The sequence below is a fragment of the Diplotaxodon limnothrissa genome, linkage group LG2, assembly GCF_057381915.1.
Source record: "Diplotaxodon limnothrissa isolate DT_005_m linkage group LG2, D_limnothrissa_male_GT1.1, whole genome shotgun sequence".
Taxonomy (NCBI): domain Eukaryota; kingdom Metazoa; phylum Chordata; class Actinopteri; order Cichliformes; family Cichlidae; genus Diplotaxodon; species Diplotaxodon limnothrissa.
Window position 1 is genome coordinate 2,482,238 of NC_140597.1, and position 16,988 is coordinate 2,499,225.

Genomic DNA, 16,988 nt, shown 5'->3' on the forward strand with positions numbered 1-16,988 from the left:
ACTGATCGTCTCCAGAATGTTAGAAGAGCTTCAATGAACCATTAGAAACAACTTACAGCTGCACAGCTGTGTCAAACACATCTTTGTGTCATTGTGGGATTTTTGTGTTTCTACATGTGACACACGTCTAAAACATGCACACAATCTGAACACAAACAGGGACTCATGTGTTCCCACAGCCAGATGCTGAGAGCCATTTCCTTGTAGTCCTGTGTCTATATATATGAACCATTAGATGTTATTGGAATGATTGTCAGCTCTGATAGTTTCATGTATGTTTAGCTGGACGCTGTTTGATCCTCGACATGTTTAAAGGTGTCCAGTCCTGAGACACTGGGGGTGGAAACAGCTGTGATGTCATTGGACTGTCACACAGACAGAAGTGCATGAAGTAAGCAGCCAAGGAGACACAGACACATTTGCACATAGAAAGCTGAATTTGTCATATGCCACAGTGAACTCACTGTTCAGTGTTTTTCAGGAAGCTTCTTAACTGCCTCTGCGTCCAAACAAGCAGCTGAGAAGAAGCTGAAGAAGTCTTCAACAACAAATACAGGAAGTGGACTTTCAAATACTAGATTCACTTTAGACTCACAAAAGAAATTACTAAACTAGCTGTGTTTGATTGACTCCTTTGACTATATGAAAGGTCAGTGTGTGTCTGTACACAGACTGTTGTGTTGTACTATTATTCAGTTGTCTGCTGAATGGTTTCAAATGTCTGCCTCTCAGCTGTGATGAGGCTGGGGGTCATGGGAGGCCACCATAGCAGTCTCTTCAAAATCATGACATCATCATATATGCTGCTGGACTGTCTGATGGGCTGACGGTGAAAAAGCCGTCAGCCTCTGGAAGGAAACAGAAGACATTTCAGAGGCTGCAGCAGATTTCTTTGATTCGGGGCCTTTTTCAGCTTTATTGGACAGAGCAGTGAAGATAAGTGACAGCAAAGCAGAGGGAGAGAGAAAGGGGGCGTGGCCCGGGTCAGAATCAAAGCCAGGCCAGCTGCTCTCCACCTCGTGCTACATTTAAGTCTGGACTACATGCTTTTATATTGAGGGAGATTTTTCACTGTTTTTATTCCATCAGCAGCTCAACATCATGAGCAGCTTTGACATAAAGACATCAAACTCAAGCTGACTTTAAACTGGATTGACTTTTAATACAGGGGCTCAAAAACAACTAACATCTTTATTATATATCAGGACAGAAAGTCGTTTCATCTCAAATGGAAACAGCTTTATTTGGAATAACCAGCACTATCCACTGGTTTGGGATCTCCACCAGTTTCATGTCTTTACAGCTTCTCCAACAAAGTTCCTGTAAAATCAGCATTTTTGTCTTTATGGGTTTGATAGTGATTGATTCTTCAGTCCCAATCTGCTGTCATTTAAAGAACAAAATGATGTTTCTGTGAGTCAAAAAGCTCCAGATGTTGTCGGCTTCACAAAGAAAACAAAGATTAGGAACTTAAACACAAAGTGTTTGGAGCCAAAATGTTACCAAGCTGCTCTTTTTGAAATGGCAGAGGTACAGTGGTGTCTAACAGCACACTGTGGAAGGCAAACATGTTATTGTTGGATGAAACTTCATGAATCCTTTGTAGATTTGAGCTGTTGGAGCCTTTCTTTTCTCTTCAGGTGTACAGATGCTGAGGAGGCAGGTGAAGCAGGTGGAGCTGTTGTGATGCTGGCAGAGGGTGTGTCTTAGTAACTCTGTAGGGTAGAACTGGATCCAACATTGTGGATGTGTTGATGTTGGAGCCATTAAGAGTCTCTGGCCACACTGTAGGATTTCCCTTTGATTCACTGCGGGGGCATTTTGGAGTCTGTCAGTGAAACTCCTCATATTTGTGTTTGACTCCAGTTTATAGAAACAGAGAAATGTGTCATGCTTTTGTTAGGCCTCCACACATATACACATTTGTTCATTGGTTGGACAAAGACACAAAACATTTTTTAAAAACTTGCTTTTGGTTGATTTCTGTTTTTCTGTTTTAGTTTTTCTGTGAAGCACTTTGTGATTCTTGTCTTGAAAGGTGCTATACAAATAAAATTTTAATTACTTACTTTTTGTAAGGAGACATTGAAAACCATGTTAATAAGATCTTGTTGTTTTGTGTTTCCTGTGGATCCGACACAGAGAGTGGACTTCAGACAGAAACCGTAGGAAAGATTTTAGAGGCCGTGTGTGGCAACAGGAAGTTTCTGTTTGTTTGCTGATGACTATCTTACATGTGGAAAACAACACGTGATGTTTATGAAGTTCTACAATCATCATTGTTCATCATTGTTCTAACAGCATTTTGAGTGGGAACAGTTCAAACTGAGAGTAATAATAATAGATTGCATTTATATAGCACTTTTCGAAGCTCTCAAAGTGCTTTACAATTCCACTATTCATTCACTCTCACATTCACACACTGGTGGAGGCAGCTACAGGTGTAGCCACAGCTGCCCTGGGACAGACTGACAGAAGCGAGACTGCCATATCGCGCCATCGGCCTCTCTGGCCATCACCAGTAGGCGGCAGGTGAAGTGTCTTGCCCAAGGACACAACGAGCTGGGGCTCAAACCGGCAACCTTCCGATTACAAGGCAAACAGCCAACTCTTGAGCCACGATCGCCACAGTAGTCTGAGTTATTTACTGATTTAAACAAGCTGAATGTTTCTGTGCACGATGAAGATCAGCAGCAGCAGCTCAGCTGATCAATGAATTGACATCTATCAGTCATTTCATGAGATGAAGTCATCAGTAGACATTTGTTCTAACTGTGTGATAAATGTCAGAACATCAGGGCTCCGGTTTAGTCACTACTTGACAAGATGATCATTGGCTCATTGTTGAATCCAGTGGCCCAGTCTGACCCTTTGCTGAAGGTCTTCTGTGTTATCTCCACTTTCATGTCTGAGCTTTTGCTGTATTGTCCAAAATAAACATATGAATCATTTCCAACACTTCGGCAGATCTTTAGTTTGGGCAGTACAGTACAAAATAACACATATTGTACTATACTGCCCACTTCCTGATCTTTTTGGATCTGTGTGTGAGGTTGGTGAAGGAAACACATATTCACTGAGTGAATCACTGCCATCAGGAACTAGTTTTTGATATCACAGCCTAGAAATCAGACAGGAAGTGTCTTGAAATTTATATATCTATATATCTATATCTATATCTATATATATATTTATTTATAACGTAAGAATGAAATGGCTCTTACGTTAGATTGAAACCAAGCACACCATTGTTTTTCTTGTGACATTACCAATAAGTCTGATGTGTCACATGGCCCTCTCCCTATTGGAAAAGCAAAAGTTGTATCCAAGATGGCCGACTTCTAAATGGCCACCATGGTCACCACCCATCTTGAGGAGTTTGCCCCCTCACATATACTAATGTGCCACAAACAGGACTTTAATACCACCAACCATTCCCATGTTATTACGCTGTATCCATAGAAATGGCCCACCCTGTAGATCACAGTAAGTCACTTCCCAAACCATAAATCACAATCCCAACAGATCTGTTTAGACTGAAGCTATCCAAACAGGTTCTCTGTAAACGTGTCTGTCAGTTTAACATAAAATGCCGAACCAGTGAGGGGGTTAGTCTCAATCCACAACTTCAAAGATGCGTTAAGGTCTGGATGAGAGTCACTAGGCTTCATAACAGCATGAAGTGAGACAAGTAATAACTGCTTTACCATTTTCCTAAGTTAATTTAAATCTTTCATTCATTTGAAAGAAATGCCGACACTTTCTTTTCAAAGCTCATTTAATTAAAATGAGAACCAATCCAGTAACACAGAACACTAATGTACAGTAAAAATCATGCATAAAACAAACCACAAGTTCTAGTCAGAGAAACAAACTTGGTGCTACTCTAGTAAAAACATGCAGAAAAAGAAAGCACATAACACAAACGAGGTGAAACAGAACTGCAGGACGGCATCAGCTGTTCAGGGTGTGAGACCAGTGTTGTACATCTTCTGCAGGACCTGCTGGGCTACAGCCTTCTGAGCCTCCTCTAGCATGGTGCTGGCATTAGGACCCGGTAATATCATGACCAACCCCTTGAAAGTGGCAGTGATCCCGAGGATCTGCACCTTATAGGAGAAGTAGAGGAATCCATCAGGCCCAGCGTGGCTGTACTGCACTTCATAAAACGGCTGACCAACACCTGCTGTCTCACACAGCTTACTGAGAAGCATCACTGGGGATACTGCAAATACAAGATGGCCTTGGGTGGAGGAATCGGGGAAAGAGCATGTAGGGTGAGGGAGCTGAGGAGCAGTGGGCCCTCCCACTGCTCTGCAGAAACCTGCGGGTATGGATGCAGGGAGGGTCAGGAATGAAGGCGGGCCTGAGGGTTGTGGAGAACTGTGGTGCAGGGGCCCTAGGTGTGACGGCAACAGGCTCTTTGCACGTTTCTGAGGGCAGCGTGACTCGTCAGGGTTTGGCTTCTCTGTTGGCTGCCACTGGACTGACACACACATTGCAAACTGCTTCTTAAATGCTGGAGACACAAGAAAACAGTGAAGTAGTGAGTTTAGCAGGAAGAATGTTTCCTTCTACCAAAAATACAGTTTTTTAAAAAAAAACCTAACAGATCAAATCTTAGAGATTAATTATAATATGAGACAGAACACAGCAGAATTAACACATTTAAAGGATTCAAATGAAAAGAACTGTCAAGTGTTAACAGTAAGATAGACATGCAAACTTAGAATTCCAAGTGGTTTCCACTGGAAGCCCCATCAGGCTCTTGGTTGATCCACTGGCCAAACCATTAAAAAAAGAAATTTGTGTTCATTTTTAGTTTAAAGTCAAAATTTCAACATTAAACTTGAAATAGTATTTTGAACTGTAATCTCCACATTTGGACTTTTCTCTCAAAGCCAAACGACTGCCGTGGCTCCTGCAGCCACTACGCTACGTGCATTTCAGTGAAACAAGTTGATCAGCTGTCTTATTGTATAAGCATATTGATCGAGGGTGTAATCCTTCCATCGGTCCACTCCCTGCCATTTCATTTGCACCAAGTTGACCGACTCTTCCAGGTTTGTGCGTTTTCATCTTCTGCACCTTCTTCTGCAGCTTTCTGCACCATGACTTCAACATCCTTGTGTGTCACCACACTAAGGTTATGTCCTAAAAGAGAAATGTCAATGTAACCAGAACTGATTCTAAAGTATGATTTTGCTAACTCACCTATGCAAGTGCTTTAATCTATAGATTTCTACTTTATTCTCCAAAAGATCAATGTATGATTTTGTTAATGTGGCCCCAATACTACTCCTTATTAATTACATAAAGTATGTTATCTCGTAGATAAGGTAGACTGTGCACTTGTGTGTGCATGTTTAAATCACTTGTGCATGAGTACGTACTGTTTTAAGCCTATATGGTGGCTGCAACGATGAAAACTGTTTGGCTTGGATGCAAAAGGTTTTGCTGCTGAAAACAAGACACTGGTGTAGTTGTTACTAATTAATGATGATAATTCATTGTCCAACCTAACAGCCCAAGATGAATGGCTCAGAGTTTTAATGGCCCATGGACATTTTATTAGCCTGTGAGGGGGGGAGCAACAACAGCTACACACTTTAATACTCCATTTTACTTTAAATCTGAAAAATAATGTTATGAAGTCCTTGAGATAAAGATGGTTTAGTATCCTCCCTTCTTGCTCAAGTCCTCACTGTCACAGAAACTGGTGAGACTGCCATCAGCCTTTAGCAAACTAGCCAATTTAATTAAACATCAGAACAAATTAAGTCTGCATTAAATGCAGCTTCTGTAGATTTTCACCATGTAAAACAAACAGCTACAAAGTTCGCTTTTCTTTGCACAACTCTGTTAAACGCATACACAGACACTGTGTTGTTATCACTTGCCGATCTATTATTAATGCCGTCTTCCTTTTGCTTGTCCACCACTACGGTGTCCTGTTGGTTAGCAACCACCAGTTTGTCCGTCCGTATCTGGAAGTCTCACAGGATCTTAGCTCGGTCATCCTTCACCACCCTGGCTGCATCTCCCATTTTGACCTCAGGACTTCCAGGTTGTACTCAGCACAGACGTTTCTGTATAGACACTTGGTTATGGCGTTCCATGTCTGCCCTGCTAGCATTTTGCAGCCTGCTGTTATGTGCTTATGTGATAGTCTGCATATCCTGCACCTGGGGTTTGCCTGGTGTGGTAGACCCCAGTGCAGATCAAACTTGTGATTAGAACTTGTTCCAGTGCTGCCATGATTTGTGCCTCTATGGCGTCTTTCAGTCCAGCTTTGTCCAGCGCTGGTAGGACTTCTCCATACATCAACCACGTCTTCCACCTGTCCTCTCATGGTGGTTCCTCTTCTTTCTTGGGTTTCTGCTACCCGAGGTATTTAGTTCTGAACATCTTCCTGATGTAACTTATGGATCTTTGTTTTTTCCATTCTGGATAGTGGTTCTGACACGCACTAGTCCTCAGCCACCTTTGTTTCACTTAGCACGCAGTCTTGGAGCGCTGGATTGGAGGAGCTTCTTTGTCTTTTAGCTTCCATCTCCTCTTTTGGCCAGATACTTGTAGCTGTCCTCAATGTGTGCATGGTTACCTTCTACACTTCTCCAGTCTTCATTATAGATCCTAGTGTTATGGATCAGTGAGTTGACGTCTTGTTCACTCCTGGCATACAGCAGTGTATACTATAAATGCATACACTATAGTTGTGTTAACATCACAAATATTCATCATGCTTGTTTCAATAGTGGTCTAATTCTTTTTGACATTACAGACCTTTAACCTCCTAGGACCTGCGTCCACATATGTGGACATCACATTTTGGGTTATTTAGAGTAAAATACTCAATTTTGCTCTATGAGGGCCTGATATCCACTTACGAGGACATTATGCTGCTACTGTTCTATCAAAATTTTAAACGAATATCCTCATATGTGGCTCTGATTTTTCTTAGAAACAAAAATAAGGTAAAAAAAAATAAAAATCTAGTAATTCTTTGTTTTTACATTCATCGGGCCCCAATCAGCCCAAATATCAAAGAGAAATTCAAAATGCATGTCGTGGAAGAGTTTGGGTCTTAGGAGGTTAAGCTCTAGTACTATTCACTGATCTTAAAAGATGAAAGTGAAAATGAAACAAATTTATTGACACCAATTAGAAAACTTAAAGCTAAAAACATGAGATTCAGTTTATAATTTGAAAAAAAGAAAAAGAGCACTTACTAGGAAGCATCTTAAAAATATATTTCTGCTGTATGTTCTTATTAAAAATATTCAAAGGAGCTTGCAAAGAAAAGCGTCTGGACTTCTTTAAGGACCCCCTGATGATCCTCTTTTGTCCTTTTGTCCCTCTGTGGGGGGTTATCTCCCACTTGACTCCCATTTGACCTTAGAACTGAAGAAGCTTCTCGGATGAGAGGTGAAACGTCTTCAAGCAACTTAAAGAAGTCCAGACGCTTTTCTTTGCAAGCTCCTTTGGCTACGATGACCTGGATGACTGAGAACCTTCACAGACATATTAAAAATATTAAAACTCCAAGTGATGAAACAAAGAATGATAAAAGCATAAAAATAAGCTGAATCACATTATACGAGCGAATTTGTTGAAACTTCTCGGGGTGCTCAGAAACAATATTCAAAGGTATTCAATCAGGTCTTTCATAAGGGTCATAAAACTGTTGTTCTTCCTGACGCCATAGTTGAGCAATGTATCATAAATTATTATTTTTGATGCTTCATACTGATGAATTTCTGAAATTCAAGATGCATACTGACAGTGAACATAAAGATATAGGGACCTAGATACTCCCTCTGCTCTGCTCTGTCATTGTTACGTTTTTTCATTTCAAAAAGCTTGTGTTATGTATAATGCAGGATTTAGACTTAAGATTTACTGTAGAGGTCCACAAATTTAGATTTAGCTTTGAAGGACTCACAACTCTGAGCTCTCAAAGCATTTTATACAACTGAGTTATGTTTGGACACCGCTTCATATGGACTTGCATGGATATGGATATTTAGTGATTTAGAATATAATGTAATAAGCAGTGTTGGGCAAGTTACTTTGAAAAGGTAGTTATAGTTACTTCATACACGTAACTGAGTTAAAAACTGAGTTACAATACTATAAAAGTAATTACTAGGAAAAGTAACTATTGTGTTACTTTAAAATAAATAAGTTTAATAATAAGTTGAACCCTCTGGGGTCCAGGGTATAATTGGCTGTTTCTGAGTACTTTTGATTTGACCTCTACATTTCACCTTTAAAAACTGTTTACTTCGCCTTGTTTGGTATCATCCTTTTCTGCACAACCAGTTATTTTCCCCCCATTTTGACAAACTGTATTAACACAATTTATCTAAAAATCAGACTATAAAACAAAATCAGCGTAGAAGTTATTTTACTGTAACGACCACAAACATGTTTATTGGATCATTTTCACAACTTAAAATGTACATTTTTAAACTTATGCACAAGTTATGCAAACAACAGAGTTGTATGCAGGTATTTACCTAAAAATGTGGTGGTTTTCTTTTTTTCAACATTACAAACACACAGAACAATCAGGTGTTCTGCATCAAATAAGATACGAGAAATTATTTGTGCCACTCCAATAAGAATAATTTCTGTCCACTATAAGACAGTGGAGCACATCCCAGCCTGATACCTGCAGGCCTGACAGCAGGAGGTGTATCACTCCTGTTTTCTACCTGGAGACAGCGTTTACACTGCAGTCTGTCTGGAGCAGCGGCCTCATCGATCTGACACAAAACAAAACAACTTACACTACACACTAACTACACACTCCAAACACGCTGAACATCAGAAATCTCTCTCCCTACTTCCCCCTCTTCCTAAACAACCAAACGCCATGTTGCATATAATTTTTTGATTGGTCGACATGTTACATTTTTCCACCAATAGGAAAGGGGTGTTTTTTCCTTCTCTTTTTTTGGTCACAAGCAGAGAGTGCTTGCAAGCGCTTTCCTTAGAAAATGTCATTTCTAAGGTTTCTTCCTGCAGTAAACAACAGTATTCAGGAAAATAAAAATATTGCATATATTTTTTATGATAACTCTGGTTTTACGTGGTCGAGCAACACAATTTAAAGACTGCTATATGATCTGAAGTCCCCACTTTCTTGTCTTGGGCTTACATAGCATCTTGTTGCTATGTCATCTTAAATTGGTCAAATGATTCGTTTACCATGACTACGTTATTCTTCCTCAGCCAATCAGCAGAACTTGTGTGATTGTTTCTCCCCCCAGCTCCAAGTAGGCTGAAGACAGCTTCAACCATCTGTCTGCTGAAAAATCATAACGTGTCCGCATCGCATTCTCTTGTTAGTAACGGTAACGGCGTCGTAACGATAAAAATAGTAATTACATTACGAACACTGTTACTTTTAATGCCATTATTCTTGCAATGTGAGAATTATGCATTTGTAGGACATTTTCTAGTGTTTACCAGCTGATTAGCTTTTGGGGAGCTCCACTTCACAAATAACCATTTTACTTATTTTCATGCTACAATTTGTATTTTAATTGAAAACTGAACTGACTTGTGAATAAAATGACTTCTGACTTAAGACCTAGTTTTCTGCTCTCCATACCAAGTGATTATGAGAGTGGAGTAACAGTGCACAACCAGAAACTGGTTTGTAACCAAGTGACACCCAGGCTGGCATAGAAATGGGACCATGATCAATATTAAGTCACTCATCTATATGAACAAGAGCTCCCATACCTTCCACCAGCACTTTCTTAGCCATAGAAGCTGCATGGTGAGATGAGAACGCAACAGTAGCAGATAACCCCTCGATACCAGGTCCAGCCTTCAGGGAAACTCTCTCCACACCCTCTACCAGCACACGCAGCACCTAGAAGCAAAGCATGGTCACTCAGAAGACAACATTCATCCACACAGCAGTTAAATGACAACCTCAATACCAGATGTGACTGAAGGGCCAGACATCTATAAACACCTACTGTATTTTCATGTTTAGGTGGAAGCTAGCGAGCTAACTTCCTGCTAACTTCTAACTCCGTTAAATGTAATAAATTCTGTTTTCATGGATGCCTGGATGTTAAACTTAATTGTTACACCTGGTAAAGCAGCAACACTGATCATTTTATTACAGATGAAAGAATTTCGACAATTTTTAACTCTCAGTGATGCTGCAGTGTTCGTTTGACTTTGGACCTGAACCTGATGGAGTTTAGGACCCAGATTACTCTGCGAGGCTCCTGCCTACAGTAGCTGTAATGCTCCAACAATCCATCAAGCGGTGCGGCTTCGTAGCAACCAAAGTCGTGCTAAAACAAGTTTTGACAGGTTTTTGAGCGCCGTGTAGCACATAAAATCGGTTTGAGGTCAGTAAGCAGAACCAGAATTCAGACATAAGGCGCACTGTCGATTTTTGAGAAAATTAAAGGATTTTAAGTGCGCCTTATAGTGCAGAAAATACGGTATATCATCTATAACCCTTTCAAATACAGTACATGTACTGCAGAGAGGTTCTTTTTGGCCTTCTTTTGTTTTGCACTCGTTTCCTTGCATGCACACACTGCACATCATGTCCAGGTATTCCATGGGTAGCTGACAAGTCTTTGGAAATCACCTTGCTGTTGGAAAAACTATTTTGCCCATCAAACTCTTATCATACACAGGGGAAACTGGTCAATCTTCATAGTTGATTTGCTTTTCTTCAATTACCCCACCCCACCTCCCCACCTGGATGGCTGGGTGTGTGTGCAAGTTGTGAACATGGGAAACACCTGGCTAGGATATATTATGAGAAGAAGGCAAGCCAGTCCGAGGCAGTGTAATAGTTTGGCCAGTGTTTGTTGAGAATCCTTGGGTCCTGGCACCCATGTGGATGTTACTTTGACATGTACCACCAAACATTGTTGCAGACCATGTACAGCTTTCCCTGATGGTGCCGTGTCACAATGCAAAAATGGTTCAGGAATGGTTTGAGGAGCACAACACTGAGTTTGAGGCATTGACCTGGCCTCCAAATTCTTCTGATATCAATCTAACCAAGCATCTGTTGGATAAAAAAAAAAGATCCAATCCAGTCGAGAGGCATACACACTAACCAACCCTGCATCAGAGTGGACTTTGAGTGACTTAAGACACGAACACAGAAGTACCAGCTGTTATGGGTTAACTAGCACTGCCTTTAACTTGGAAACACTGACAACCTCCTGCTCATTCACTAATGTATTGGTGCATAGAGATGTGGGTGATAGATGATGTGTGCCATTTCTTACTGGGTGACACAGAATGAATTTCACCCCTTTCCCTCGTCAACACACTCAAAACACTCCACAGTTCAGCTATACCTGCAGTATGTCTTCTTGCCCAGTGGACGCAGGCAAACCTCCAATACAAAGGTGTCGCTTCTCTGTGCTCCGCCGTACACTGATGCGGTAGCCAGGCTCCAACATGTGACCGTGCAGCTGCCGTATGGCTTCAGCAGCTACAGCAGCTGAGCCATATTTGGCATACGCAAAGCCGCGGTTCTGCCCACTGAAGTTCATCATCAGCCGGAACTCCCAGAGTGGTCCAATGGAGCTGAACAGGGGAATCAGGATGTCCTCGTACGCGTCCCGTGGGATCTGGCTGATGAAGACTTCACAGCGCGGTCCTGGCGTGGCACCTTCCCACACTGACCATGAAACAGAGGAAATGGTATGGCTGATTATGCAATTTTAAAATTCAAGCTCATGCAATGCAAAATGTACAACAAATCCTTAGTGCACTTTACAAAGCAAGTCCGTGTCTTTACAATAGAGTGACATGTGAGCAAGCCGGGCTTTTCTTGTTTCAGCTGGAAATAAGATCAAACTGACTTTTAAGTCCGTGGCCATCAAGTATTTCCACATTTAGCTTTTAGAGATTTTTTTTATATATCAACCGAGTCTTTTCACAGCTGCATTTTACAAACAAAAGCAGCTGATTCATTTTTACCTTTGAGAAATCTATATCATTATTGGCACTTGGTGGCAGTGGTGAAATGTTGAAAATCTGAGCCAAAAACTCAATATTTCTTAATGCTCAAGAGAACAGGCAGTGTTGGTACTACTGCGGTGAAGATTCGAGAACAAATTCTATTATATTAAATTAGGCAAAGAAATATGGAGACGCAGATTCTCTCACCCTCAGGTGGTCCTCCATATTTCCTCTGGCCATTAACTTGAGTCAGCGTTGTGTTGGTTGCTTTCAACCAGATTTCCAGGGCCTGCACCCGTTCAAGGTTCAGCACCTGATGTGGAAACAAAATAGAACCAGCACAAATCCATCATCTTCATGTGTACTACCAAGTGAGTCCAAAATACTTTGTTTTTTCGATTTATGATATGCAGTCACATAAAGCTGCTCATCCATTTGCCAAGTTTCCCTGATATAGGTTTGAGTGTGTTCACATGAATGAGGTATTGTTGGCAGCATCTGACCAATCACACTGATTATTATACCAGCAGCAAGGCCTCACTTTCAAATGCTAGAAAACCAGCAGACCCAGACAGTTTGGAGCCCCTCCTTTAAAAGCTGGCTGCTGATTTTAATTGCACCAGCAGTTACTTTTCTAATCTTTTGAATACCAATTTAATTCTAACCATATGAAAATCTGCTCTACTCCTGTTAAAGTTGTGGAAACTAGTGAACAGCTGAAAGACTTCCTGACTGTAAATAAGACTTTAGGTGACTTTCAGTGATGCTTCAGGGCAAATTAATGTACAACTAAAGCAGCCTTAAAAGCAATAAATGATTTCATAAATTCAGTTGAAAACAATGCTGTGCAGCCTTGACATTTGATACAGTTGATCATAAAAAGTCTTAAAGACAGCTGAATGGTTCTAAACGTCTCTCTCAGGCAGGTCTGAGAGGCAGGTCGGGGTGTATGGGTAGAAGGACTTTGTTCTAGCTTGGTTTATGTCACAACAGGAGTTATCCAGGGTTCTGTTCTTGGATCACTGTTATTCATTTTATATATAAAACAATCGTAGTAATAATATCGCTACAGCACATTCTCATTTTATGCTGGTGATATGCTGATGTACTACTTTGTACCTACTCATAGCCAGGCTCTATTTCAGCTTTCACTACACTACAGCATAACCTGTGCAGAAATGCGTTTTGAATATTGACAACATCAAACTGACGATCTTCTCAAAGGAAAACTAAACCTTTTATGTACAGTTCAGGCAACTTTAGAATAAAGTCCTGTTTGTCCTGTGAGGCAAGAATAACACTCGTTCTCCCTTTTTTCATGTCTGTACTTAATTACAATGATGTGATTTATATGCACGCATGCTCAGAATGCCTACAGGCTGGATTCTGTCCATCATGGAGCACTAAGATTTATTATTTATAAGAGTTTTAAAGCTCTTACTCACCACTCTACATCACATGTGTGGGTAACTGGTCTTCTTTGTCATGTTGTAGATTCAACCACTGGTATATTCTTATTTATGAGGTGATTCTTGGTTTGTTCCATCTAATTTATAGACTTGCATTCTTTGAAAAAAATAATAAATAAAGGGACGTTATTCTCTCAGATCCCAAGAGTTATTATAGCAGCTCTCGAGTTCATTCTGTGTCTGAAATAAGCTGTTTGGCTCACTTTAAAATAACCTTTTTCCCATTGGCAGCATCTTGCAAACAAACAATTTTAACAATAGGCTGATGATGCTCATCTGCTCCTCTGGTGTGTTTGAGATGACAACATGAGGATCATCTGGAGTGCTCCAGCCACGCTTAGTTGAGTCAGTGTTTTTAATAAATGATCACCTGAGGCTGACACAAGCTCTTGCTGTCAGACATGTCTGGTCTTGTTTTAGTATTGTGTGTTTGATATGCTCTTTGCTAGCACATGCCAGACTTTTTCTACCTTAACTCTCTTTTTACGCCAGCTATCTGCAGTCCTCTGTGCCTGCCCAGCAAGTGTGCACGTTGACCTTTATACACTAAATTGAAATGGTCTGAAACGCTGGGAAAGCAAATGTATCATATTTGCATGGGTGACTTGTCATTTCTTTATGACAAATACAGTAATAATAACTGTAGTGTAGAGCCATTTACGCAAAACCCAACGAATGAATCAAGTGATGTGAATAGTGGGCTCTACAGGTGAACAGAAAATGCTGCTTGATGACTTGCAAACATCAATGTCAAACCTGTCTTTTTCTTTGATAAATGTATTGTTGATTTACTTGCGCCAAACTCAACTGTTTATTTAAACCATATGTTGGCATTTAATATGTTTAAAGACAATGAAATTGAACTATATAGATACTGTGCCCACTTTGATACATTTTTGTTCATTTCTATTGGAATGGAAAACCATGAACCAAAATCAGGCACAAGTTTGGCATTCCCAGCCAGTACTTGAAGAAAAAAAAGGGAAAGAATGTTGGTAGTTTTCACTACAGCTGAACAAAACACTGACTGAGGCTTTATTTCTATAATTAGCTGCAGGTGGGCCCTCATCGGGGAAAACAGCAGAGCGTCACCGCTGGAAACACAAGCTAAACGAATCGCGTAAAGCACAGGAAAACGCTTCAAGCGCTGTAGCCAACTCTGCCAGCGACTTTTTATTTTAACCAAAACAGACTTGCGCCTTCATTTCTGCTTAGATGACAAAACTTTTTTTCCTTTTCACGTGCCTGCTTCCACTTATTTCCTAGCTAAACGACATATTTAAAAAGTCTAAAATCAAACAAACAGAAAAAAAAAAAAGAAAAACTTGAGAGGAAAAGGATATTCCAGAATTACCTGGCTTTGCTTGTTTTCCATCGTCTCTGCGTGGTTGTGCGCACAGCGACGCAACTTTGTAGCCCGTTTCCAACTGCAGAAGTCCTTCTATTGGCCAGCAGCTTCCACTCGACGCTGTGGCTTTAGTGCCCACTGACCCGTGGGCGGGGCCTAGCATAGCCCGTCGCTAAGGTGTGGAATGAAATTTTGTGACAAATAGCAAGAAACGGCTGTATGGAGGACTGCTTCTAAACTTCTTTGTAACCTATTGTGCATTGTCTCTCTTTATCATTTATCTGTGCCACTCTTATTATATATGTTAATTGTTATCAACATATACATCATTTCCACAATATTGTTTTTTTGTAATCTTCAAGTCAACTGACTGTGTAAAAAGGAAAAAGGAAAGTGCTTTTGTCAGTAAGACTGGAAAAGAGCTCCCACATTAATAAAGTCTGGTCTATTTAAAGCTTGGAAAGAAAGCTGGCAAAAATGCTGCATAAAGTGGTTTTTATGGGATGGCCCGTTTGCCTGCACTGAGCTCTGTTGCCACAAGGAGGCGGTGTACATGGTATGTCAGGTCTGTGGCCACCAGTGATGGGAATAACGCCGTTACAAGTAACGGCGTTACTAACGCTTTGGCACAACACCTCGAGCTAGGGGGCAAAACAATCACATGAGTGATGCTGCGTGACTGACGAAGAATAAAGTAGTCGTGGTAAGCCGATCACATGAGCACTTCAAGATGACAAAGCAACAATGTGATATATACCAGGTTTTAAACTGTGTTGATGGGCCAGTAAAACCAGAGTCATGATAAACAATATGTACGCGTGTTTTTTCCTGGATAGTTTCGTCACGTTTAACGTCTAAGGAAGCGCAGCGAGCGCTCTCTGCTTATGAGCAAAACAACAACAACAAAAAAAAAACAAAAAAATCCCTGCCCGCTCGTGAAAAAATGCACCATGTCGACCAATCAAAAATCATATGGCAACATGACGTTTGGTTGTTTAGGAAGAGAGAGAGAGAGAGAGTTTTGAGATGTGAGAGATTTGTGACGTTTAGCGTGTTTGGAGTGTGTAGTTAATGTGTTGTCTTGTGTAGTTAGCGTGTAGTGTTGTGGATAGTTTTGTGTTGTGTGTCAGAACAATGAGGCGACTGCTGTCTCCAGGTAGAAACAGCAGTGACACACCTGCTGCTGTCAGAGCTGCAGGTATCAGGCTGTGATGTTTCCTTTATAGTGGACAGAAATATTTGGAGTGGCACAAATAACTTGTGTGGCATCTTATTGAAGAACAGCTGATTGTTCTGTAAATAGTTTATTTTAAAAAATCAAGGTAAAAGGTAAATGGCTGCAAATATCTTTGTTGTTTGCAAAACTTGTGCACAGGATTTTAAAATTGACCATTTATATTTACATGTAAAGTTATAAAATATGATTCATTAAACATCTTTGTGGTTGTTACAGTAAAAAATAAAACTTTTTCTACTCGGATTTTATGTTTTTTGTCTGATTTTAGATCAGTTGTGTTAACACAGTTTGTCAAAATGAAAACATGACTGTAAATTCAGACATGTGAGGTTGTGCTGATGAGACCAAACAAGGCAAATAAATAGTTTTTAAAGGTGAAATGTGGAGGAAACATCAGAAGTAGTTAAAAATGGCCAATTGTACCCTGGACCCCAGAGGGTTTTTTTTTTTAAAGCAATGTAATAGTTACTTTTGTATGGCTGGGTCTGAAGTACACTGGGGTGTCATCTTTGGAGAAGACTTTCCTGAGTTCCTCTGATATACCTGCTACATAAAGGATGACAATATTATTCCGGTTGTCCTTCTGATTCTCCTTAGTTGATGTCTGACCTTTTCTGTGCATCTTTGCTGATTTGATGAAAGCCCAATCGTGATAACCACATGTTTAAAGACATTTCTTTACATGCGTGTTCCTTTTCTTTCCCTTCTTCCTTTGGGGGGAACATTTTCTGCCTGGTGTTACAGGGTCCTGAAAGTTTATGCTCCAGAGGGTGGTGGGAGTCAAAGAGGAGGTACCGGTATTTGTATGTGGTATATATTCAGGTTTCCATTCTCCTCAATGTGCACAGCACAGTCCAGAAATAGCAAACTATTATCCTTTGTATCTTCGCTGGTGAAAGTTATGTTTCTTTTGATGTGATGCAGGGTGTTACCCACAAGGGGAGCAAGGATGATGGCAAGGTGATTG

At 40.5% G+C, this 16,988-nt stretch overlaps 1 protein-coding gene across 1 annotated transcript; it reads right to left on the reverse strand.

Annotated features, from left to right (window-relative positions):
- Positions 1-3,962: 3,962 nt before the first annotated feature.
- dnd1 (DND microRNA-mediated repression inhibitor 1) lies at positions 3,963-14,811 on the reverse strand. The gene is made up of 5 exons (XM_085365491.1): positions 14,791-14,811; positions 12,175-12,280; positions 11,358-11,683; positions 9,757-9,889; positions 3,963-4,519 (listed from the first exon to the last, which is right to left on the reverse strand). Exons 1-5 carry the CDS (start codon positions 14,809-14,811, stop codon positions 3,963-3,965), a joined length of 1,143 nt encoding a protein of 380 aa, XP_085221617.1.
- Positions 14,812-16,988: the final 2,177 nt, after the last annotated feature.

Bases quoted from the DNA above. Each gene is read 5' to 3' on its own strand.
- dnd1 (XM_085365491.1), bottom strand. From the start codon at position 14,811: ATGGAAAACAAGCAAAGCCAG. The intron at 11,684-12,174 runs GTGAGAGAATCT...TTTCATGGTCAG, and splicing joins ATATGGAGGACCACCTGAGG to TGTGGGAAGGTGCCACGCCA. The intron at 4,520-9,756 runs GTATGGGAGCTC...TTGTGTCTCCAG, and splicing joins TAAGAAAGTGCTGGTGGAAG to CATTTAAGAAGCAGTTTGCA.